The sequence below is a fragment of the Aspergillus ochraceoroseus genome, assembly GCF_002846915.1.
Source record: "Aspergillus ochraceoroseus IBT 24754 chromosome Unknown P175scaffold_1, whole genome shotgun sequence".
Taxonomy (NCBI): Eukaryota; Fungi; Ascomycota; class Eurotiomycetes; order Eurotiales; family Aspergillaceae; genus Aspergillus; species Aspergillus ochraceoroseus.
In genome coordinates this window covers 1,091,375-1,114,675 of record NW_024468476.1, presented here as the reverse complement: position 1 = coordinate 1,114,675, position 23,301 = coordinate 1,091,375, and the positions used below count along the sequence as shown (strand labels likewise).

Below are 23,301 nucleotides of genomic sequence, written 5' to 3'. Positions count from 1 at the left end.
AGTCATCCACGCTAAACCGCCTCTGGACTAGCGTGGCATGAATCAGGGGTATATACGTCAGCCAATCAAAGTTGTCTATATGCGCACTCTTCGACATCATGGATGGATCTATAGGTGCCTGCCCAGGTGGCTTATAGGAATCCCCGGAAGTGCACTGCTGGCTCAATACATGTCTTTTTCAAATTCTCTTCAGATTCTCTATATCATTGCTTCCAACCCCCCTCGTTTCTCTAGTGCTTCGGTGAATATCTATGTGTACTTTTATGTCTCCCGAGAACAGCCCGCCCTCAAAGGGAGACAGTGGTGTCCCTCTTACTCATCCCTCCGGGCGAGGTTGTTATGTAACTTATGCTCTCGCATTCCAAGACTAACCAATGCTGCCAGAACAGCAAATCCGAGGAGTGTAATGAATACGGACCGCAATGCGTCCATGTACGCATCTAAGACTCCTGGAATCCAATCTGCCGGTACCTGTCGGATTTCTCCGAGACTGTCTCGAATGCGTGAGATTATCTCCCCAGCATGTTCACGGTTGCCGAAGCGAGACCAGAGGCCTAGCTTCAGGATATTTTGGAAAAGGGCAGAGGCAATCGTAATGCCTATAGTGCTTCCTGTGCTACGGAATGCGTAGGACGCGGAAGTTATAACTGCGTGATGCTGGTGATCTACTGCAGAGATCAGAGCTACTAAGGTAATCGTGAGTATGCTTCCGTAAGCGAAACCGATGAATAGAATAAATATCAGTGGAATCCAGGAAGGCGTATCGAGGGTGAGAGTGCAGACCAGGGCGGAGGCGACGACGGAGATGAACATGGAAATATGATTCAAGACCTTGTACCGGCCAGTCGAACGCATCAGGATACCGGATCCTAGTGATCCAATGGAGGTTCCAATCGCTTGAGGGATTAGCCTGGCGCCGGACGCTGTGGCAGATAGACCTTGAACTTGGAAGTAGATCGGGAGGTAGAAGAGACCCCCAAAGATGGTCATTGTGCTGAGCCAATTGGTGAGACATGCAGATAAAACGGTCCTGTCGAGAAGTAGACGGACTAGAATAATCGGCTCGGATGCGACTTTCGCTTCAATGTATATAAAAACACCCAGGGATACAACTGAAAGCGGCAAAGTTGTGAGAATAAGAGGGTGAGTCCAAGGCAGCTGATTACCCCCAGTGTTGAGACCAAGGAGAAACAGAATGAGGGTAGAGGCTAGCGTGATCGCCCCAAGGAAATCAACACGTCTCAATTTGCCTTTTTGGGCTTCTTTTGCGGGCAGTTTGACGGTAAAGCCGACTAAGATGGCAGATACCACAACAAAAGGGACCTGTATCAGGAATGCCCATCGCCAGCCCAAGGTGTCGTTGATCCATCCACCGAATACACCGCCTAAGCCACTTCCAACGCCATAGCAAATGTTGCCAATTCCCTGCCAGACTCCACGCTTGCGTAAGGGCACCAAGTCTGAAGTGACAAACGTCGATATTGCGGTTAAGCCACCTCCTCCAATGCCGGCGACAACGCGTCCGAGGATAATGGTCCATTGGTCTTTAGCAAGACCGCAGATCAAGTTCCCTGCCGCAAAGAACACGTTTGAAAAGATCAACCCCGCTTTTCGGGAGAAGATATCAGTCAAGCGCCCGCTCAGTGGCTGGCAGGCGGCATTGGAAATCAGATAAGATGTAGCTAGCCAGGACAGCAAAGACAACGAGTTAAATGAGGATGATATTGGACCCGACAGAGTTGCAACAATGGTAGTATCTATTACCATTAGCTTTCACATTCACTCCAGAGAAGAAAAAGAATACAGTCATACCCAAGGCAGCCAGAAAGACCCCAACCCAGATACTCCCCATAACCAGAAGCAATTCCTTCGTGTTGGGCTCCCGGGCTTCAGCCGACGTACTCGGGACCTGGTCGGGAAGAAGAGGGGTCTGTTCCGACACTGGTTCACTTCCTGCCGCTTCCACCGAGGCGGCAGGTAATGGAAGGTCGGAACGCATTTCGTATAGTGCGTCTAGAGTAAGACAGAGACGGTGAATTAAGCTTAAGGTAAGATACCAGGACACCTAGAGAACCTTCGAGGTTGAAGCTTAACTTATGGGTAATCAGTGCGGGACGTTCTCCGCACTTGATTATTCATCCCGCCGTTTCTTGCTTGTCTACAGCCGGACACAGGTAGTGAAAGCCTGTCTCTACATTCGCCCTCTGGACTCTCTCCTTTCCAAAACTCGGTCATTGGTAGTATAACTCAGTTGAATAGTAAGACGGAATCCTTGGGGATTATGGAGAGTCAATCAGGGGTTAAATACCTAGGTTCATAGTTAACCACATCGTATTAACAACCATCCCCGTCTAATGTTGTAGAGCTATTGTCGAACATGGTGCTATTTACTGGTCCTGCCTGCCGAGAGAGGGAACATGACCAGACAGAAGAAATGGTGTTTGCACTTTCAGTTCATAGCGCCTGCATTGGCTTCAAAGGATACGGCCTTATAAAATGGTCGAGTATCTGAGCAAGCGAACCCATTAGTTCAGATTTAGGCTAGCGTTCTCCCCACACGGCAAGGTTGGGTTATCCCGAGGACAAGTGGGCCTTTTAACTTCTGCAAATTTGATTGGAGGTTTATATTTATCCATGGGAGGGATGTGAAACACTCCAAGGTCTGCTGAGCAGACAGTGTTATTCCATCAAGTTGCGGTGACGTTTATTGATGTCCCGGGCTTCGAAACAACAAGTCTCCGTTGAATCTGGCAAATCGACCTACTCTATTTCAGACGCGAGATTGGGGTAATTTCTCGGGCCTTCGTCTGAGACTCCACACACTGCAAGTGTACACTGCGTAGTGTTTTGGATCTGGATAAGCCCCTCGGTGCGTTGGAGTTTGAGGAGGTAGTACGGAGTACATAGTGGATTTATCCAACGCCCACAGAAGCGCTAGGGGTTGCGAATGATAGGGGATTAGGAGGACCTTTTGATATGGAAATCTGATCCACAGTGTACACTGCAGCTAGATGTCATGGCGATCGCCTTCGACCTAGGTATAGAATATCTTCCAAGTTTTAGGGGCTCCTAATGATCTGCTGGATATTCATAACTATTTCTCGACTTGAAACGCCGCTTGGGGATTCACACCTGGTCCTCCCATTGTCAGCACAGCCACGATTGGGAAAGGATAAACAAGCCAAGATCGACGGGTTCGCTATCATCCATAGAAGCACTATGTACTCCGGAGTCCGTACTAACGCGGAGGGACGCCGAAGAAGCTAACCATCCTATAATAGTGCTCAGTTTCTTTTTCCAGCGTCCAAAGGATACGCTAGAGGGATGACATGGCCCAATGACCGGTCCAAGGCACCGACAGAGGTTCCCGCCAAGCGTGGAGGGGACTGCGGGAAATGGAATAGAGAAGGAGCAGAAGAGGGTGAAAAAGGAGGCATCTGCAAATCCACGATAACGGGCGATCAGGGGACTGTGCACTCTCTCCGTCACGTGGAGGATTTACTGGACGGTTATTAAAGTGGTCAAGTTGCTCTCAATTTACCTTCCATTCCAAATCCTTTGTTGTCTTGGTTTCTACGCTCCCAATATCCTTGTCGCCCATCGATTCCCTTTCGTACCTAGCAAAATGCCTGGTGTTCGTGAGTAGACACCCTGACTCCCCTCCAATGCGACTTCTACGATCCTGTCTTCGTGTCGCGTTGGCTACTTTGGCTAATTTTATTCCAAAGCACCCAATGCGCTCCAGCAGTTGAAGAAGGGCCTCAAGTCCATCTTTCGCAAAAAGAAGAAGGCTGCCGTCGCTGCTCCTGTTGTCGACCAGCCCGCAGATAAGTCGGAAGAAACACCAACGCCTGCTGCTCCTGCCGCTGAGGTTAAACCGGAAGAGCCAGCTCCTGCAACAGAAGCCAAGCCCGGTAGGTTCAGCTAATCTCTGCGTGATACTGGTTTTATAGCCGACCCCAATGCTGATTATCACGTAGAAGAGACTCCTGCTGCGGACCAGCCCGCGGAGACTCTACCTACTGAAGCCAAACCAGAGAGTTCTGAACCCTCCGCAGCTCCAGCCGCTACTCCTGCTCCAGAAAAGAAGACTGAGGAGCCAGTTCCTGACACAAAGACCGAGACTCCAGCCGAAGCTCCAGTGGCCACCACTGTAGAGCCCCCCGTTGAGGCTGCTGGCCCATCTGAGAATGCTGCGGAACCAGCGAAACCTGCTGAGCCGGAAAAGCCCTCTGGGGCTGTTGGACCCCTTAAGAGTGAGTCCTAACATCTAATTCCCTGGCACGGGCGTCCTGATCGCGCAAAGCTGAGACTAAATAGATGTCTTGCCCCTTAACTAACCCGCCGCATGGTAATCGCAACCACGATTCATCGATATCTATCTTATCCTTTCCCTATGTCTGCAATTGCTAGCCTCTGCTCGCCTCATACCCCAATTTCTACTTTGTGCTGAATTTCGATACCTTTGCTTGTTTTTTCTTTTTTCTTTTTTTTTTCTTTTTATTGATATGACATCGTACAATACACTGTGCTGTCTTTACTAGTCGTGGTTTCGCCCCGTCTGAATGGCCTCCTGTCGCCTACTAATCATGGCTAGAATTGGCCAATCGCACTAATTTGCTTCTCATACCCTAGCTGTTGTTCTTCATGACGACACGAATGGAGATAGAATAGTCAATATACAATTTCAAAACCACAACTTCAGTACGAGCATGGGGTATCATAGCTAAACTAGGCCAAGGAGAGAGTAACATGAAAGACAGATGCCTAATCTCTCATCTCAACAGACACATCATCTCGCGCTTCTCCAGCGACACTGCCATCTTGAACCTTACCTGCTGCAGATCCATCAGGGTCAGTCTCACCTCCTTGGCCCGCTGTAGCTGTCAGAGCTGCCTTCGCCTCTCTAGCCTTTTGCCTTCGCTTGAGCTTCTTTTCCCGATTTTTCCGATTACGCTTCTCTGCTTCCGTCTCCTTCGCCCTCTCAGCAGCAACAACCCGCTTGCGTAATTGGATGCGTCGCTTTTTCCCGGGCTTCTTGCGCGACGTGGGAGTCCTCTCCGGCGGGTCCATGACATACACGGTGGCAGTAGATGATGTATCCTTTGCATCGCGGGGGGGCAGTTTCGTCTGACCTCGCTTCAGGTGAATCACGCGCCAGGGTAAATGGCAGCCCGGCTGAACAAACCAAAGCAGTCAGTTAGTTAGAGCTTGCCATCATCTCCCACAATGAGTGCACTTTGGAACAAACCACCATCTTCTCGTATCGTAGAATAGGGTATACCAAAAAAAAAAAAGAAAAAAAAAAAAAGAAGGATTGAAGTAGTTATTATAGAGAGATAAAATGACTCACCCAAGGAACCCTTGCCCAACCCATCATTTCCTCCCCAGTCACAGCTACCTCCTCAAACTGTTTCCGTTTCAATAATAGTCCTGCATCCTCTTCTCCATCTACCTTCGTCTCTCCGGATAATAAGCCAGGCGCAGAGAAATAATACTGCCACCCACGGAACGGATTCACGAAACGTCCTTCGCCATTGACGCCCGCCGTCGGAGTTGGAGAGCGTAATCGGATCTTTAATTTCTGCGTTGTCTCTGGCTCTCCTGTCTCTTTGTCAGCGGCTTTCTTCGGCGCAGTTTGAAACAACCGGAACTCGAATTCTTGCTCCTCGTCTTCGTTTTCTGGATTATTGTCCGGGGCAGTCGTGGTGGTAGTGGTGGGTTCTGGTGCGGAGGGAGCGAGAAGTGAGTCGAGGTTCAGGAGGGCCCCGAGGCGTTCTTGGGCATCGGGATATGCGGATTCTGGAGGTGGAGAGGGAGAAGGCGACGAGGAGTCGCGAGAGAGGAGTTGGTCTCGACGGACACTGGATTGTGAAAGGAGAGAGGAAGTTAGTACGCGGCGCGGCGCGTGTTGGAGTTTCGTAGAAGGCTTTTTGGTGGAGGATTTATGCCCGAGAACGTACCGTTTTGCATTAGGAAGATCAAACATGGTGCTAGAGGAGTAAGCTGTACACCTTTTAAACAATAGCTCTTAGCACAGGTGTGAAAGGGAGGAGAGGTGGGTTTTTTTTTGCCTTTTTTTGGCGGGGAAAAACCAGGATGGAGAATGATCCCCAGAATGCTTATTTCCACTGCTCAGCGCAGGTTGCGCCCACGTCCCAGGAGGTTTAGATGCTATCCGGGGTAGCCTTTCTTTTCCTACAGAAATAAAATTTAATCAGGTACATTCTGGTTTGAAATACCAATTCCTAGTAGGTTGAAGCTATGGTTATATTACAGCTGGCGCTTCTAATGGTAGCGCAGTATTCTATGCTCCCAAGAAGCTCCAATAAGTCTAGGCGATACAACTACCAATTAACCCGCTAAGCAGGAATAACGCACCAACAATTAGTAAATATTGATTGCCCTCAGCCGGAGGAGGAGGCGCCACCAACGTACTCGCCATGCGCCTTGTACACGCGCATGGCTGGCCCAATGATAGCAGCGTCGCCACCATCAAGAGCCCGGGAGAGGAATGCCGCGTCTGCAGCATTAGGGCCGGGCTATAACTAAAAAATCAGTATGACAAATTGCGGTATAAAGGATGACGCAATTACCTGCAAGCAACCCTTGGCGCCTCTCTTACCCCGAGCACAGCGAGCACAGGGGGCCTCACCTCCGTCTAGAAGCGAGCAACTCTCACAGAACGCCAGTTGTTGAAGCAGGAATAGTTAAAACTTATCTCGTCAAACTTGGAGGATATGATAGCCTCCAGAATACTGAAATTAAATGACTGGGCACTCTGGCCCAGACGAGTGGCTGTATACTAGTAAACCTTTTCGCGATATACTCGATGACGAAGTACTGTGAGAATACGAGCAACATTTGCAGTTGCAGTGCCAAATGTCTGCTTCACAAAGTGATTGAAAGCAGTCGGTTTGAGTTGCCTTGCTGGGTTGGTGGGGTCAAGTGCTTCTAGTTTCCCATATTGCGTGATATTGTTCACCATGGGTATTCGCCTTGTAAACCCTTTCTTGATTCACCTGGAGGCGACGTAAGGACTGTGGGTCAATCGTATCCTGGATGATATCATTATCGAGGCAGCGGTGGCATGGGTGGTGCAACTTGAGGTTTAGGCTTAGACAGGCGTCTTCGAGGGAAGGTACCCGGGCTGATCCCCGCTTCAACAACTGGCGTTCTGTGAACGTTGCTCGCTTCTGACGGAGGTGAGGCCCCCTGGCGGCGGGGGGGGGACAGGCGAGCCGGCGGAGTCAGCGGGCATAGTGTTGCCAGAAGAGAAGTAACGTTAGCATGCCGTTATTATCCGCTCATCTACCATGTCAGAAACAGTTTTTGGAGTAGAACAGAGACGTGCATAGAATGATTTTTGGGCCAAGGCGAGATTATAGAGGTAGTCTAAATGATCTCCTACCTCGGCGGCACCGCCCATCCCTGCAATTCGCTGGAGGTACCACTGCATTTCTAGGAGTGACCAGCTTGGGAGTGGCAAATGTTAAATATCATGAGTAGTGATAGTGAAATATCACCAGAAGCAATAGCTCTGTATAGTGGCTCCCCATTATCCCTGTATGTGCCACTAAGCACTGGTAATGAATAATCTTTGTCGCCATATAGCCCACAAGAGGACCCAGGCTCTGTCGAGAGACCAAGTTCGGCCACTCCATTTGATGGGTGCTTCTGACTCCTCGTCTGAATCTTCGAGATTGTCGTCCGTAACTTCAGCCGCGCCGGTAATAGCAGCCTGTTCTCGCTAAAGTACAGTGTCCGGAATGACCACAGGGTTCGCGGCACTACGGGGTTCGTAGTAGCTAGCCACCGGTGTCTCTACGAAGCGGGCATTTGGCCCAGACGATGGATCAACCACTGCAGACGAAGCATTCCAAACGATGGGAGAGGGCGATTCTCTGGGTCTTCGGTAGTTATCGTTATTACTTTCCAGAATAGATGCACTCATCAGTGTCAATAGATTCAGACGAGGAGTCAGAAGGACCAACCCCTATTCTGCAAGATCCTGAGTTTTTTGAAGAAAAAACTAATTTAGGCCAAATTTTTCTGCCTCACCCCGGGAGCATTCTGAAAGAGCGCCCTGGTCACAACGCCGCCATTATTGCCATCACCCTTTCAGATTGGCCCTTCCAAAGCAAAGATGTGGGATATCGACACTGATGAGTGCATCTATTCTGGAAAGTAATAGCGATAACTACCGAAGACCCAGAAAATCGCCCTCTCCCATCGTTTGAAATGCTTCGATGGGTTGAAAGGCACAATGAATCTTTCACCAGTATTGATGAGCATTTGAATTAAGAGCAAGCATATTAGAACACATTTCGGTCCCGCCGTGGCCAGCATGATCCTTCTTCCAGGCCTCGATCTTATCCTGAGACCAGAGGAGACTGAGGGAATCCGAGAAGGAATTTTTCTGCACATGATTCTTTCCCAAAGAGAAAGGAAAGATATGGCAAATGTTGGCGCGTCGCCAGTATTCACCATGCGCCTTATAAGCGCGCATGGCGGACTCGATAGCAGTGGCATCACCACCATCGAGAGCACGAGAGAGGTTGAACGCCGCATCAGCAGCATCCGGTCCGGGCTGTCCAAATCAGCATAAAGAATTGCGGCATAAAGGGTGACGCAATTGCCTGCAGGCAACCTTGGAACCTCTCCTGCCCCGCGCACAACGAGCACACGGGGCCTCACCTCCATCAAGAAGCAAGCAACACTCACTGCCATTTGAGACAACGACATCAAGCACGACCAAATGCGGGTAACGGGCTCTTTGATCGTATTTCCTGCCCCAGTAAGCACACAGCTATTTTTATCCCTTTCCAAACACTACAAATGATTAGCAAGTCCTAAATGAATGAAACGGTGGATGGCTAGTATGAAAGTGTGAAGCATACTGAATTTTTGACGAGTATTGAACGTCATGGTGGTGATTGTGGATTGTTCGGGGGCATTCTTGTTTGGCGACTGGTCAATATTCTGTCGTCAGCGCGAGCACCCTGGATAAAAGCGTTATCAGCTGCCGGTAAGTACATTACAGCTACTAGCAGTAGTCGGTACTTACAAGGCCTCAACATGTCAACGAAAAGGGTTGTCTGTCTGAGAAGCTCGAGAGAACCTCGCTCTTCCTTGAGCTGAACTCGTTCCACCAACACTTCCAGGCGCTCGAGATCCGAAAACCACATACAGACCCATGTAGCGCTATCCACATGTGGACTCCTCATTAGCTTGCTAAGGGTTTCTATTAAGGGGTTGGCTTTTGGGGTTGTCGATCTCTGGTATGATATTCATTGTGACGGCGTAGCTTTGACAGGTTAAATAAAAGGTCCGTTGCTAAAGGATATTGATGGAGAGGAGAAAGTAAAGTATTAACAGGTAAATACTTACTACTAAACCCAAACACTAGTCCTATGATGGACGTCAAATTCTAATGACGAAATGAAATCTATTGATATGGAAATAGAAGAATGGTGGTTGCTTAAGATACATGAAGTTCAAATTGACGAGTTAAATACTGTGGACCACGTGGCGCTAGGCAACTTTTGGAAGTGTCGGGAATAAAAATAGACTTGCAGAAGCTTCCAACAGGATATAAAAGTGAATACTAAAGTAACAGGCAAGAACTGTTAGGAGGTTGATAAATTATGATAGAATTCACTATACCGGAATAATTACAGATGGCTAGATTAAGAGTCATAGGTATCTTTCCACCAAAATCAGGCAAGAAGTGGCTGGAAAATCGATGTCATCAGCACGCACGGGCCAACTCAGGTAACCACAGATCGTTGCCGGATCTGTCCGTCATCTGGAGATTCTGGTTCTCGCCCAACGTCCTTACACCATTTTAAAGGTGGCATGCTTTTTGTGTTCGGAATTATATCGCTCCTTTGACACTCTCGTAATCTTCCCGAATTCTGAACAAACACCCTAGTTGCGCCCTTACCCCTCGGGTTCCTCGCATCTGTCCCTTCGCCCTTCGTCCTTGAAAAGACTCGTGCGCCTGTTGCCTGCGACCTCCCATCCCAACACGGGGAAGATATAAATGGGGATCTGTGCTTCCTGCCTGGGGGGCAATCGCCGAGAAAATCACGATGTGAGTCACCTTGACGAATCAATGAATTGTTGATGCCTTGAAATGCTAACGACCCGACTCCCTGCTCTAGTCCGAGTCCTCGCGCCTGCTTGATGAAGACCTCTATCAACCTGGATACGGCTACGGAGCACTCAATCACACCCAGCAAGCCAACCAACCGGACCCAGGGTATTTGAAACGCGAGCGAGAGGCGCTCGAAGCGATCTGTCAACGAGCATCGGAGTGAGTGAATTCCTGGACTGGACGGGATTACAACGGGATGGAGTGAAATCAATAGGAAAGATGGAACTAACATGGGCTGCGCAATCAGTTCTGTCATTGATATCTGGTCTCTTCAACCGCAACATCTCCTCCAACCCCAAGCAACCCTTCACAACTCCTCCTCGAAAGGCTCCGCACAACCTCCGGTAACAGTCACAACCACGGTCCCTACAGAGCCAAATGCGCCAAACCAGCCCACATCGACGAAGCGAATCACAGCTCCAAAACACTGGGGCGAGGTTGTGATCAACCCGCGCAATGGCAAGAACTCACGGCCTGGCTCTAGCGCCAACGAAGATGGCGACAAGGACGTCTTTGGGGTTTTGAAGGTTTGTTAAAGGGAGACGGAGGGAAACAAAGCAAGCTTCCAAATGATCCCATGTTTACGGTCATGTTGACCATGGGTCGAAGATGAGGTGAATGACATGATGAATGACCACCAAACCCATCATCCAATCTCTTCTTTATTTTTCATCCGCTCCTTTCTGTGTCGCCGGTCGACGGTCTTGTTTCCTGTCTATCCTTTGCCCACTCAATGTTGTCATTCTTTGATCCTTACACGTTCATTTCCCTCTTTCTCTCTACCTTTGCAATTTTGTTTTAACCCTGTTTCTCACTCAGATGAGATTCCAATACCCATTGTTTCTTATTAACCCTTAGTACTTGATCGTGAAGTTAGTCGCTCATGTTCAAAGTTCTTTTCGTTTGTCGATTATTTTGCCCTAGCATTGGCTGTGAATTAATTATAGAAATAAGCCTCCTGTGCAATGTTATATTTGTTCAAGACTAATGTAGAATACCAGGAAATGCCTGAATAGTGTATTAGATTGGATGTATTGTTTCTCTTAAACCCCCCCCCCCCCCCCCCTTTTCATTTCTATGGCTAACATCTGATTAACTTATCTTCACCCTCTGCAAGAATCGAGAAAGAGGAGCAAAATTTATTAGATATTCACATAATGCTCTTAAAAGAAAGGAAGTATACACAATCTGAATGCCTGGTATTGCAGGAAAATGGGAGGTGTAAAAGGAGAACACATGAATTGAATAATATGCGGGGAGAGTTGCAGATTGTCCGTTAGAAGTTTGTCAACTTCCCCGACTCGCGTCATTGTTCCTAGAGTGGTCCTATCCTCGACTCCGGTTTCACAAGCAGCAGAGGAAGTTGCCTTACGAACAGAACTCCACCGTAAGAACGCCCAGAAGCCCAAACCTAATAACGATAATATCAATTGATTGGGGAAAAAAAGCCAAGAGAAATTATGACCCCGATGCGATAGACGTGCTAGTACTGCTCAAACCCGAATTCCGAAAGAGATATTGTGAGATAAGAAAAAAGGTTGTAAAAAGGTGGCGCACGGAGATATTAGACATCGTCCATCGTGCCCGCTGGCTCTTCCCCGTCAGATTCATAGCTACCGGCAGAACTGAGTTCGTCTTCGGACTCGGTGTCTTCGCCGGCATCATCTACGGCATCTTTGCTCGCATATTTAGCTACATACTCTGTGAAAGGTGTCAATAACGGATCCCAATACAACACAAGGGTTGACATAGCGCACCCTTCACTTTTGCCTCGTAGCTCTTCGGTTCTCGCATAAGCATTGCAGCAGCCTCGCCATTAAGCGGGTCCGAGGGGTTAGGATATCGAAGTAATTGGGGCAAGAAGACTTCAAAAATGTTGATCATGTCGTACATAGGAGACCATGTTTGGTTGATGACGTCTAAGCAAACAGATCCTGATCTAGAATAACAAAAAAATATGAGGAGCGATGGACTGGACTACTACACACATGGCAACTTACAATTCATCGATGTTGGGGTGGAAAATTCTGTTCACAAAGCCAATACTTGGACTCTTATAAGGGTATTGATCTGGCAGTTCGACGTGGATTTTCCAATGCCCCCCCGCGAAAGGTGCTACAGAATATGTCAGTGGGGATATGGCAGTTTTCGGCTATAAGACGTACTCTCTTCAGGGCCCTTAAACCGCACATAGAACTCTTGCCTATGATGATGAGATTAAAAAAGCCCTTACTGGCTTTATATGAGAGATGCGTGGTTCAACATACACTAAGTTCAGTGGTTAGCGAGGGAGCACGCCATCGGAAGAACCAAGTATGGGCTACCCACTATTGTCATTGACTAGGGTTACCTCATAGTCACTCATCAACCTAAAAAGCATACACATCAGCCTCCGATTGTTCTTTTCGCCCTTCTCGTTATCTCGTATTAGGGTCGAAGGTAGCATTTACGACGGTGCGCACGCGAGACAGGGCGCTCGAGGTGGAATTCAGGACATACATCCTGTGCAGAGGTCAGCCACGGAACGATACGGAGAAGGTCAGCTAAACATGAGGTATCGTACTTCATAACCTGTAAAGGCAAAATGATTTACCAGTTAGCGTGCCAACTCATCTGCGAGCCCGATCCCGAAGACTACTCACATCCGTCTCAATTCTCCGCTTAGGACTACTCATTTTGAACGGGTTTGCGGGAGTATTTGTTTCAAAAAGAAATTCGAATAATTCGAGTTATCGCATGTACTGGACAGCGGACGGTCAAAGGCGAATGGTGTAACCGCGGTGTATCGGTGTATTCCAGGCGATCTCCAACGTTGGGAGCGGGGAAGATATCGCTGGGGAGTAACCGGGCTGATGGTAAGGATAGAATGAACGCAGGAAGAGGGTAATAAGACTTATCGAAGGGAAGGAAGTGGGGGGGACGAAAAGGTAGGTAGTTAATTTAGGGGAAGAAGCGGTTGAGGGAAAGGAGAAAGAGAAAGAGACGTGAGGGAAGGGGGGAAAGGGAAGGAAAGCGAGATAGCCTGAGAAGATCAGTAGTTAAAAGGCCCCAAGGATGCTCCCATACACTAACGAGAGGCCCCGAGAGTCAGAGGAGGTCAGGCGGTGATTCTCGATGACTCAGCCCCGAGGGATGGGGTTGTTTTTTCTGTATTGATGCCCATGGTTATGCATCTACATTTTTCAGGATGAATCCTAAGTAGCTTGATTGATGACGACGGTAATGATGATGCTTAATTCCTCCTGAATACCCTCTAGGCTAACGAATCTGAAATCACATCGAAAGACAAATTATCCATTCAAATGATGTCATCGGGCGGGCGGCACGGTTCAGTTCTAGGCCCCTAATTAGGCTCATTTGGAAATTTCCTATAGTTGAGCCGCGGTATGTATAAAGTCCCGCTCCATTTGTGGCATGACAAGATTAAGAATGAATTATCCATAGTCTGATCTTTTGTAGTGTTCTTTTTCCAGCAAAAACTGGTGACAGTTCCACCAGACAATAATGTGGTTGGGCAGACTAGAGGGACCTGAATGAATGCCTGGGGTCACTGAAACAGATGCCTTAGGTAGCCCATGTGGGCTATTGGCACACGATCTCTTTGTCCCCAGCTTCATCCATCCTAGCTGTATCTCGTCCCATCCTGTACTCTCCTCATAACACCTGGAATATTACGTGGGGGGAATTCTCATTTGTAAAATCAAATATTTGGAGCATTTGATTTCACAAAATGTCCTCCCCCTCCTCCCAGGTCCCATCCACCCACAGTTCCCCCAACCCGAATCAGCGGAACCGTCCATCTAGTCGACGAGAGACTCCGGACTCGGCGTCCAATACAAAGAATGCGCCTATTCCTGACGAAGAACATGGCGCCGAGTTGCCGTTGACTATGTCTGCGTCTGTCGTCCTGACGAGTTTGCCACGTGATGCTCACCAGGCACTGGCTGATGCTGAAGCTGTTGACACAGGCAAAGGTACCTTATTTCGTCATTTTTCTGCGTCCACATGTGCTGCTTAATCTCAAAGGTTCCCTTATTTACTGGGCCCTATTTCCCCCCCCCCCCCCCCCCCCAACAATCCTTGTCACTTGATGTTGTGTCATGCGTGGTGCGCGATTTCTTCACAAGAAACTGGCCAAAACTGGCTTGCTTATGGCTTTGTTTGTTTCCGCTTCATAAATCTCTGCAGTTTCTAGTTTTATTGGCTGGGTTTCTGTATACTTATTCCTCCCATACTATCTCTATATGTTTAGTGCAGAATTCGTCTTGACGTATACTAACATTACGGCAGTCACTGTCCGGTTCCAGCCTCTTGGCTCTGCCCCTATTCTTAAGAATCGGGTGTTTAAGATTAGTGCCTCGCAAAAGTTCGAAACTGTGGTCAAGTTTCTGAGGAAGAAGCTGGACTGCAAAGAGACGGATTCTGTCTTCTGCTACGTAAATAGTGTTTTTGCTCCTGGTTTGGATGAAGGCGTAGGAGGATTGTGGCGGGTAAGTATTTCTTCGAGCAGATGCAGACACACCCGCGTCTGGTAGTCTGAATGAAGATCTGACTGACTTGTTCGATAGTGCTTCAAAACTGATGACCAGCTGATTGTTGCCTACTCTATGACACCGGCATTCGGCTGAAGCACATGAACAACCTATTTTCAGGTTTATACAAATCAAGACCTTCTGGTTCAAGACGATATAGATGATTCCATGACTATACATAATGCTAATGCTAACTCAAAACCACACACATCAATGGAAATGTATTGTGCATGGCAAGACTGTGCAAAAAGAGTTTATTTTATGGCGCTTTACATGAGGTAATGGGGTATTGCAAATATAGTTGCTGGCCAAGAGGCGAGCAAAACACTCAATCTCTAGGCATCTCATCAAGGACTTTCTGGAATTCAATCAGCTCTTCCTTCGACATGGGATAAGTGTATTCCTCGGAAGGGTATGCCCTGTTTTTCACTTCATCGCGGTATTTCTCGATTCCCTTTCTTGCCTCGTTCCAGACGTTGGCGTATTGTTTAACGAACTTGGGAAGGAATCGACCGGGTGGGAAATTCCCAGTCATATCGATCTGGACTAGAACTTGTCCGGAGCAGCCGTTACCAGCTCCAATGCCGATCGTCGGTATGCGAAGCTTCTTGGTAATGATGCTAGCAACCTCCGCAGGGACAGCCTCGAGGACAACCATAAAGGCACCAGCCTCCTGTACCGCAAGAGCATCTTTCAACAACTTCAATGCACCTGTTGTTGACTTTCCTTGGACTCTGAAACCTCCAAGGGCGTTCTGGCGCTGGGGTGTGAGACCAACGTGGGCTACTACCGGGATACCGGCAGTTGTGATGCGCTTGATGGTTGCAACCATCTCCTCTCCACCCTCTAGCTTCACTGCCTGCACACGGCCCTCCTTTACGATGCGGATTGCCGATTGCACGGCCTGTTCGGGAGACACCTCATAGGAGCCCATTGGAAGATCGCCGACCTACAAATTATCAGTCCTACTTCTCCAGCACCCTATATATACACACATGGATTTGGAAGGTTCCGGTATACGCACCGTGAATGAGTTCTGGGCTGCTCGAGCTACGCTTCGACAGTGCAGCAGCATTTCCTCCAGCAATACTTCGCTCGTGTCCTGCATTCCCAGAGCAACCATCGCCAGGCTATCTCCGACAAGTATCATTTCCATTCCTGCAGATTCAGCAACATATGCACTGGGAAAGTCGTGCGCGGTGAGCATCGTGATTGGCTCGCCTTTTTGGTAGAGGTTCCGCAAGGTTTGCATGGTGACTTTCTTTCGAGGATTGACAGGGGTTGCCCCGAGCGGGGAGTGCGAGCTGTGGCGGATTGAATGTGGAGATGGAAAGTGAGCCCTGCCCGCGTCGCACGAGGGTAGTGAAAGTATCTGCAGGGGTGCCGTTCGAGCCCTGAGGATCGAACTAAGAGGCCGGACAATCGGCATAGGCCGAGCAGCAGATCTCAACGAAGCCATTCTTGTTGGTGATCAGAATGAACCTAGGGAACTGTTACATATAGGTTGAAGAGGAAGAAGGCCGCCCGAGTAATAAAGATAGAAATCTCAGAGACCGCCAGGCGCCAGGAAGCTCCTCAGTAGTAGGTATGCAGAATCAGATCAGATCAGGTTTAGTAGTAGTAGTAGTAGTACCCCAGACTTACAAGGGACATGCGGAATGTACCAATACCAAGGAAACAGCTAGTGATACAGAGTTCACAGAATAAGCAAAAACTCGGGGAAACAGAGAAGGTGAACTCCATTTCAAAACAAAGGCGGGAACGTTTTATTATTCTTGACTCGTGCTGGTTTATGCCGCGTAGTCTAGAGCATCCGCGGGCGGGCAAAAGAAGTGAGTGCAGTCAAGTGCATTTTTTTTTTTTTTTTTGACTTCCATTCTGCCGCCGATGAGTTAGGTAAGGTTTGCGCGTGTTGGGGTGGGGAATACAATCGTCTATTGGTTGTAATGCTCACCGCCTGAATGCTAACTCCGCCGGGGATTTCACTTGTTCCGGGCCGAGGAAGTTTTGCCGAGGTTCATTTTCGGGGTCTTTTTTTACTTACTAGAATAGTAGAACGCACCCTCTCTCCTATTCTATTCAGCCTTCTTAAACTCTTCAGCCAAGTCATTTTTTTTTTTTTTTTTTGAAAGAAAAAGGTCACGCTTCTGCTGTAACATGCCGAATCTACAAAATTAGTTTGCACGCGATTAAATCACTTGAATGTACGTCTCACAGGGAGGGTATCGTGAAGAGGGATATACGCCTCCAATAACTACAATGCTACGTAGGCAGCCTGTTTGCCGGCGACGAAAAGGATCCACGATGGCAGACCTAGTCTACAGAGAATGTATGTTATAGATAGTTAGGTAGTGACTATGATTGAATGACTTCTACATAATCCTGGTGAACAACCCAACAAGTCAGGGCTGTTTTGCGAACTAGTCATACATGTGTAAAGTAGGCAAGATAAGCACTACACCTCATAAGAATAGTCGCGAGATGAAAATCAAGGAGAAGAAACAGCAGTGGAGTAAGAGGTCAACGAGACCTGGAAGAAAAGAATAAAAGGGAAAAAGTCCATCAAACACAACACCCACCTAAACCGATCCAAGTAGTCGGCCTTAAGATGCAACAACCCCGCGAGAACATCAGCCCATGAAAACCGAGAAAAGGAAAAAGAAAAAAAATAGAATGAGGAACGAACATAATTGGTGGATTGAACGGTCCAACCCAAACATGTCAATGCAAGATAATGGATCGGTCGTGATAAGGAGCTTACCATGCGTAGCACGGAGCAGCCGCAGAGCAACTCGTGCCCTATGTATGGGAGATTCCGGTGGCTCTCAGAAGTGCTGATGGTAAGGCTTGTAAGGCTATTACGTGCCTTTTTGTTTGTCCCGCAGCAGCAGCCAACAATGCAAGAACAAAATAAGAACCAAGGACGCCGGTGCTATGACACTGCCCCGGATGACTATCAAATACAATGGAAAATCAACAGCAGCAAGGTAGGAATAAATCAGGGGGAAACATAATCAAGTAGAGATGAAGATGAACAAATGAAGGTGATCAAGATGAAGGCAGCCAGTCAAACCCCATGGATTCCTTTAAGCAAATTACAAGGAAAATGAGTATGCATATGCCACTTCTATCAAGACCGCGCCTTGTAGCGCGACCTTGGCCAATCCATCACTAGCAAGTATGCAGGAAACAGAATGAATCGCGGTTGCAAAACGCTTGGATGTGTTGCACGTATGACCTTTTGTTCGTCGACATTGTCAAATTAGGTTAAGATATCCTAAACATAGTCGTATTCCTCTTTGAGTGGTCGCTGCAGCTGAAATAGTAATGAGTCCAACTCGGACCAATTCGCGGAGTTTGTTGCATATTTACGGTGCTTTCTTGTCATTATATGCTACATTAGGGTTAGTATGCCGTCTTTTATTCGGACAGATAGAACTTACCTCGTCAAAGTCGTCAAACTTATCCCTGCAATTCTCACAGTATCCTGGCTTTGGATCTCTCCGCCGTTCCTTTTTTCTCTGCTCGCCACTTTTCCGGGCATGGACTCGGCTGTTCGAAGTACCGGTACCTTCTGACTGCGTTGCTTCCTCCTCAATGTTCCCAAGCTTGTCGTGGGTATTGGGCTTGCCCAGCCGGCTAGCCTGGATCTTTATCGATTTGACAGGTGGAGCAGCATTCGGAGCTCGGTAGGAAGAGGGTACAATGCTAGTAGGTAGCACGCCATTGCTTTTCTCGAGCACTTTTCGTTTCAGTTCATGAACTTCCTTGCTCAGACCGGCCTTGGCACCTGGTGCGGCAGCAGTTGAAGACACCATTTGCGAGCGAATCGCTGATGTGATGTTTGAGGGCTGTAGACCTGATGCAGCAGGCTCACAGCCATGGTAAAAGGGGCCTTTGCGGTGGAGCTGAGGCGGTATGAAGCTCTCAGAGCTTTTTCTAGGTGATATTGGCTGTGTTTGATGCGGGTCATTCGCCTCATCTTCCTTCGAAAAGGATAGAGGTGTCCCACGCTCATCCGCAGGACTAGATTCCTTGCCAAAAGTTTGATGACCATTGTCCCTGGGAGCAGGTTCCAGTACTGTCTGCTTTACTTGCTGGGCGTGTTCTACAGGAAGCGGGTTGGCGAGAGGCCTCTTTTCCTTCTCTTGGCGGAGCCGTTGCCGATCAGTCTCGCGCTTAGCAGGGGGATCTTCAATGAAAGGACACTTCCCCAACGGAGCACTTCGGAATTGTGGCCAGATACCGTCCTGTCGCTTCGCGACCTTGGGATATTCCCGGACCATAACAGGCCGCGTCTTTTCGTCCATGTCGTGGATGTATATGAAAGGACCTTTGAACATGACTAGCTCTTTAAGCACAGAAAGATGATTGCGATCAGAGGGCCCGTTGAGCTCGTTCTGGAGAACTTGCGAAAGATCGTCTTTGCCTCTAGATTTGGTATGGTTACCACCAGTATTATTAGTTCGGACCACACCATTAGGACCCGCAATTCCAGCATCGTTGATGGTAGCAATCATCCGCTGGAGCTTTTCAATAGCCCAAATCTTCATTCCCATCTCACGGGCTCTGTGTAAGACGTCTTGGCTCTGTTCCCGTTTGGGACCCATTCCCATCGATAGCATCACGTTCATTTCGGCGTTTTTCTCAAGCACGGCAGGGTTGACTGTTTGTACTATGTGGCCATCACCGGCCGGTCTGTCTGGCGGAGCGAGGGCGAAATCCAAGGGGGCTCGTCGATCAATCTCGGGAGGAATAGGACGCGATGTCACAACGTGAGTGACCAGGCGCGAGAAAAATTTTTCTTCCGCCTATAAATTTGGTTAGGATGCGGTGAATAGGTCAACTCACCCTTGAGGTATAACATGATTGCCAAGTTCCAGAATGAATCGTAGGTAGGGAGACAAGACGATAGGTTGTCAAGGTAAACTTACAGCACCTAGAGCCATAACCTGTCTCGAACACTTGCTGCGAACATCTTCGGGAATACAATCAAAGTAAAAGACAAACTGGGGGAATGCTTTTCGATAATGTCTCTGCCACTGTCTGATCGGATCGAGGTTTTCTGCGGACGGCTTGTCGTTTCTCGTGCCTTTCGAATTGCTCTGTCGTTCCTTGTCTCTGGCGGCCACCAGCTTCCTCTCAAACGCACTCGGCTGTGCATTGTTTGTCCTGCGCGTGAAGAGTTTTGAATCTGGGTTCTGGAAGCTCGCGGTTCGCGACCGTGTTGGTGACGGATCCTCAGTCTCTGTCCCATCCACAATTTGCTTCTTGGGAGGCGGCTGGCCGTAAGGGATATCGACGAGTGCATTCGTCCGAGGACGTTTGGCAGGCACGAGGCCTAGCCTGTGAGGAGAATTGGTGGCATTCGGCACGTTTGCGAGTGGTCGACGAGTCGACATATTAAGGGAGGTTCGAGGGGAAGGAGGTATGAATACTGCTGCCATAGGGTAACAATATACACAAGCACTTCAAAGGACGAGTAGCCCAGGGTCGAGAAGCTCGTCAAAGAGGGGTGCACTGAGGGCAGTGCACGCGACAAGGCTACACGTCTCGAAGGGCAAAAAAAAAAAAGGCTGGATTAGAAAAGGGCCATGGTCCACGCGGTGAGAGGCCAAGAAATAGAGAGCGTCGGGGAAGAGAGGCAAGGGGACATAAAACGACCTCAAGGGAGAGGCAGGCAACCCACTGCAACTTGGAGATAATCGGATGAGTGCAGGAGGAAGAGAGGTAGAGGAGGAGGAGTGATGATGATGAACGAACGGATTGCAGGATTGAGGAACGAGGCTAAACTAAGCGTGTCATGGTGGAGACGGGTCGGTTTGTTTTGGCTGCGGGATGTGCGCCGGACAACCATCGAGTCGCGCGAAGCATGTCAACAGTAATACCTAGACTACCACCGCGACCGCGACTTCAATAATTTACTCCTTATTTGTGTCCCATTTTCTTGCTTGGTATTTTGCCATGATTGTGAACTAATTCTGAGAGCGCTCTGCTCGTGACCATCTCCTTGTGAGGCTATACCTATGGAATCAAGCAACGCCACATCAACAGCCTCAAAACAGCCTCAAAACAGCCTCAAAACAACCTCAAAACAACCTCAAAACAACCTCAAAACAACCTCTGGTCCTATTGTACATGTATGCAATGGGTATCTGTCTACTGTCCTAATTACGATCTAATCCCGAAGTGCCTCAATATCGTCAACCTATGATCATCACTGTTAGCACCCGTCCGATTACCGACTCCCGTGCAGTAGACGCGACAACAAAACAGACAATGGCATACCTCTTTCACTGCCTCCGTTGTTAATACAATCGGATTGTCATCTCCGACACAGAGACTGTCCTCGATCCGGATTCCAATGCCTCTGAACTTCTCTGGCCATCGATCATCATCTGGCACATAAATGCCACTAAGGAAGATATTAGCGAGGTCAGCCTTCGGGAACGGGTAGACACGCACGGCTCAATAGTGATACATTGGCCAGCTTTGAGATCATAGCCCCGAGAATACCCAGGACAGTCGTGCACATCAAGTCCGATGTAGTGTCCGAGATGGTGAGGGAAAAGAATTCCCATCGCCTGCGAAAGTGCGGTCAATACAGGAATATACCTCCAGCAAGCTGGCCACTTACATCTCCCGAAATCTCGAAGCCAAGCTGCTGCAGCTGGTCTCTTAGGGCTCTTTCAGCAATTCCATGTAGGCGGTCAAGAGATAATTTTGCACTCTCCCTGCATAGTGAGACACAGCTACGATGCACGTTCAGCACGGCGTTGTACAGGTCACGCTGAGGGTCCGAGAATTTCCCATTGATTGGCCATGTTCTCGTGATATCAGTAATATACGTGCCCATTTCCTAGAATAGATAAGCATAGGCTTCGCATACGTTTGAATATGGAGGGACGTACACCGCCGCCATCGACCAAAACCATATCCCCATCCCTGTAATCTCTAGTTAGCCATTGCATCCAAACGTGATTCAGCCATGCATACAACAGGATGTCATCATTCCTCGTATAGTGAATGCTTAGAGCGTTCTATATCGGTTAGTCTGAATCTCGACCAATTCAACGCAATTACCTACCGAACCTCCAGCCACAACGGGGACAAAAGCGTTGTGGTCACAGCCATTGACCTTGAAATTGTATTCTAGGAAGGACGTGAGAGCCTTTTCCCTAGTGAAGGTCTGTCTCATGGACTCGGTGAATGCCCGTCCAGAGGCTTGACCAACTCGACGCATCTGAACGACCTCGTCCTCGCTTTTGAACACTCTCATTTCATTGAGGATGGGGCGCAGAGGCTTAACTTTGCTCCGGTCAACTAGCTTCTTGAGCTTCTCGGAAGCTCCAGAAGGGCCGTACAAATATCGGTGCAACGATGACCTCCCAGGACTGAAGGCAGGGATGTCTGTGTAGATCTCGGTGGCATCTGAAAGGACTTTTGGAAGGATGTCGCTGATACGTTCGATATCGCCTGACTGGAGGTTGGATATTAGTAGGCGAATTCCCATCCAGCCTGGACCCGAGTGAAGGAGACAATGATGGTGGGATCTCACCTCATCCGCATTAAAAACATCAATGGCAGCCTGGGTGCCCGAGCGTGCCCCGTCCCAGAGTTCGGCTTTCGGATCCTTTTCCCTGACATAGAGATGGAAGATATGGTTATCCCCAGAACCGTCGTTGACTGTAGTCATGTGAGCAATGCTTCCTCCGGATCATATTCCGCGCGTGCTCACCAATGATGGCCAAGGCATTGGGTTCGTTAAAGCCTAAATCAATTAGCCAATGACTCCCACACTCTGTCCCTAGAGGTGTTAACCTGTAAGGTAGAAGAAATTGGAATCCTGCCGATATTCGTTAAAGATGCCGGATGCTCGATAGGTGACCTCTGCAGCGGCCAGTACCGCGACTGCATGTTTGGGGAGCTTATTGGCGAGGCGTGAACGGCGATGTGCATATTCAAGGGCAGTTATTCCCGGGGTCACTTCCTGGTGTCAACATATCACCCCATCCAAAGACATATGCTTTTGTACATACATTGCCCAGGGTTCAAGATATGGGGATGGGTCTCGTGCAACGGCTGTCCGAACTTAAGATCGGCCGCAGAGATAGAGGCATATCCGCGGTGGGACAGGGATTGTCGCTGGAACCATGGTCGACTAGATCTTGGAAGGACAAGAAACGGAGATGAGCGACGAAGATAACGAGGCCATTGGCGCACCAGAGAATTGCATGTCACCATACTTAACGAGAGACGATTGAGGCGTTTTAGAACGGGAATCCAAGGAAATTGTTATCTATCGAGGGCGCGCCGAAGCTGGCATTTAGTTATCGGGCCCGGGGGTCGCTGACCGCTTGCTAAAACAGTACCAACCGCTGCCTCAGGTATTAACTCAGGCTGCAGCCCGCGGACGGCGCCACGGACCAATCATCGCAGGCGGGTTTGAGATGATTTTCAACCATCATGGAATGATCTCGCATGGACTTTCTCGGAATGGAACCAAGTTGCGAACCTTACCTAGGTAGCTCCTCGCTGAGAAAGCCTATCATATTGCTTTCCATCCTTCCAGAAGACAGAGATACCTAGATATGCAATCTCATGGAGCCC

General features: G+C 48.7%; 10 protein-coding genes across 10 annotated transcripts; 3 read left to right on the top strand and 7 right to left on the bottom strand.

Annotated features, from left to right (window-relative positions):
- Positions 1-153: 153 nt before the first annotated feature.
- P175DRAFT_0469585 (uncharacterized protein) lies at positions 154-2,448 on the bottom strand. The gene is made up of 2 exons (XM_040895007.1): positions 1,813-2,448; positions 154-1,757 (listed from the first exon to the last, which is right to left on the bottom strand). The coding sequence occupies exons 1-2, from the start codon at positions 1,997-1,999 to the stop codon at positions 313-315; spliced, it is 1,632 nt and encodes a 543-aa protein (XP_040755411.1). The 5' UTR covers positions 2,000-2,448; the 3' UTR covers positions 154-312.
- A 430-nt stretch (positions 2,449-2,878) lies between these two features.
- On the top strand, positions 2,879-4,672 carry P175DRAFT_0553307 (uncharacterized protein). The gene is made up of 6 exons (XM_040900477.1): positions 2,879-3,221; positions 3,282-3,471; positions 3,527-3,638; positions 3,729-3,914; positions 3,981-4,256; positions 4,321-4,672. Exons 1-6 carry the CDS (start codon positions 3,073-3,075, stop codon positions 4,338-4,340), a joined length of 933 nt encoding a protein of 310 aa, XP_040755410.1. The 5' UTR covers positions 2,879-3,072; the 3' UTR covers positions 4,341-4,672.
- A 21-nt stretch (positions 4,673-4,693) lies between these two features.
- On the bottom strand, positions 4,694-6,056 carry P175DRAFT_0497135 (DUF2011 domain-containing protein). Its single transcript, XM_040896212.1, has 3 exons — positions 5,964-6,056; positions 5,354-5,864; positions 4,694-5,178 (listed from the first exon to the last, which is right to left on the bottom strand). Exons 1-3 carry the CDS (start codon positions 5,987-5,989, stop codon positions 4,768-4,770), a joined length of 948 nt encoding a protein of 315 aa, XP_040755409.1. The 5' UTR covers positions 5,990-6,056; the 3' UTR covers positions 4,694-4,767.
- A 2,219-nt stretch (positions 6,057-8,275) lies between these two features.
- P175DRAFT_0489183 (uncharacterized protein) lies at positions 8,276-8,730 on the bottom strand (the record flags this gene model as incomplete). The annotated part of the gene is made up of 2 exons (XM_040895720.1): positions 8,276-8,590; positions 8,725-8,730. The coding sequence occupies 2 exons, from the start codon at positions 8,728-8,730 to the stop codon at positions 8,276-8,278; spliced, it is 321 nt and encodes a 106-aa protein (XP_040755408.1).
- A 1,102-nt stretch (positions 8,731-9,832) lies between these two features.
- On the top strand, positions 9,833-10,695 carry P175DRAFT_0553304 (LAMTOR1/MEH1 family protein; the record flags this gene model as incomplete). Its single annotated transcript, XM_040900476.1, has 3 exons — positions 9,833-10,096; positions 10,167-10,318; positions 10,407-10,695. Exons 1-3 carry the CDS (start codon positions 10,046-10,048, stop codon positions 10,693-10,695), a joined length of 492 nt encoding a protein of 163 aa, XP_040755407.1. The 5' UTR covers positions 9,833-10,045.
- A 1,028-nt stretch (positions 10,696-11,723) lies between these two features.
- On the bottom strand, positions 11,724-12,834 carry P175DRAFT_0505756 (E2 ubiquitin-conjugating protein UBC8; the record flags this gene model as incomplete). The annotated part of the gene is made up of 7 exons (XM_040898133.1): positions 11,724-11,860; positions 11,917-12,098; positions 12,160-12,274; positions 12,325-12,362; positions 12,484-12,528; positions 12,723-12,730; positions 12,802-12,834. 7 exons carry the CDS (start codon positions 12,832-12,834, stop codon positions 11,724-11,726), a joined length of 558 nt encoding a protein of 185 aa, XP_040755406.1.
- Positions 12,835-13,889: 1,055 nt separating this feature from the next.
- P175DRAFT_0426034 (ubiquitin-like protein ATG12) lies at positions 13,890-14,787 on the top strand (the record flags this gene model as incomplete). Its single annotated transcript, XM_040893141.1, has 3 exons — positions 13,890-14,133; positions 14,450-14,649; positions 14,728-14,787. The coding sequence occupies 3 exons, from the start codon at positions 13,890-13,892 to the stop codon at positions 14,785-14,787; spliced, it is 504 nt and encodes a 167-aa protein (XP_040755405.1).
- A 51-nt stretch (positions 14,788-14,838) lies between these two features.
- P175DRAFT_0497130 (3-methyl-2-oxobutanoate hydroxymethyltransferase ECM31) lies at positions 14,839-16,419 on the bottom strand. Its single transcript, XM_040896211.1, has 2 exons — positions 15,716-16,419; positions 14,839-15,640 (listed from the first exon to the last, which is right to left on the bottom strand). Exons 1-2 carry the CDS (start codon positions 16,148-16,150, stop codon positions 15,020-15,022), a joined length of 1,056 nt encoding a protein of 351 aa, XP_040755404.1. The 5' UTR covers positions 16,151-16,419; the 3' UTR covers positions 14,839-15,019.
- Positions 16,420-17,968: 1,549 nt separating this feature from the next.
- Positions 17,969-20,093, bottom strand: P175DRAFT_0430427 (protein serine/threonine kinase activating protein nimO; the record flags this gene model as incomplete). The annotated part of the gene is made up of 3 exons (XM_040893425.1): positions 17,969-18,085; positions 18,135-19,502; positions 19,626-20,093. 3 exons carry the CDS (start codon positions 20,091-20,093, stop codon positions 17,969-17,971), a joined length of 1,953 nt encoding a protein of 650 aa, XP_040755403.1.
- A 782-nt stretch (positions 20,094-20,875) lies between these two features.
- On the bottom strand, positions 20,876-23,027 carry P175DRAFT_0497126 (uncharacterized protein). The gene is made up of 8 exons (XM_040896210.1): positions 22,731-23,027; positions 22,513-22,677; positions 22,430-22,462; positions 22,250-22,377; positions 21,779-22,171; positions 21,688-21,731; positions 21,603-21,636; positions 20,876-21,550 (listed from the first exon to the last, which is right to left on the bottom strand). Exons 1-8 carry the CDS (start codon positions 22,933-22,935, stop codon positions 21,290-21,292), a joined length of 1,263 nt encoding a protein of 420 aa, XP_040755402.1. The 5' UTR covers positions 22,936-23,027; the 3' UTR covers positions 20,876-21,289.
- Positions 23,028-23,301: the final 274 nt, after the last annotated feature.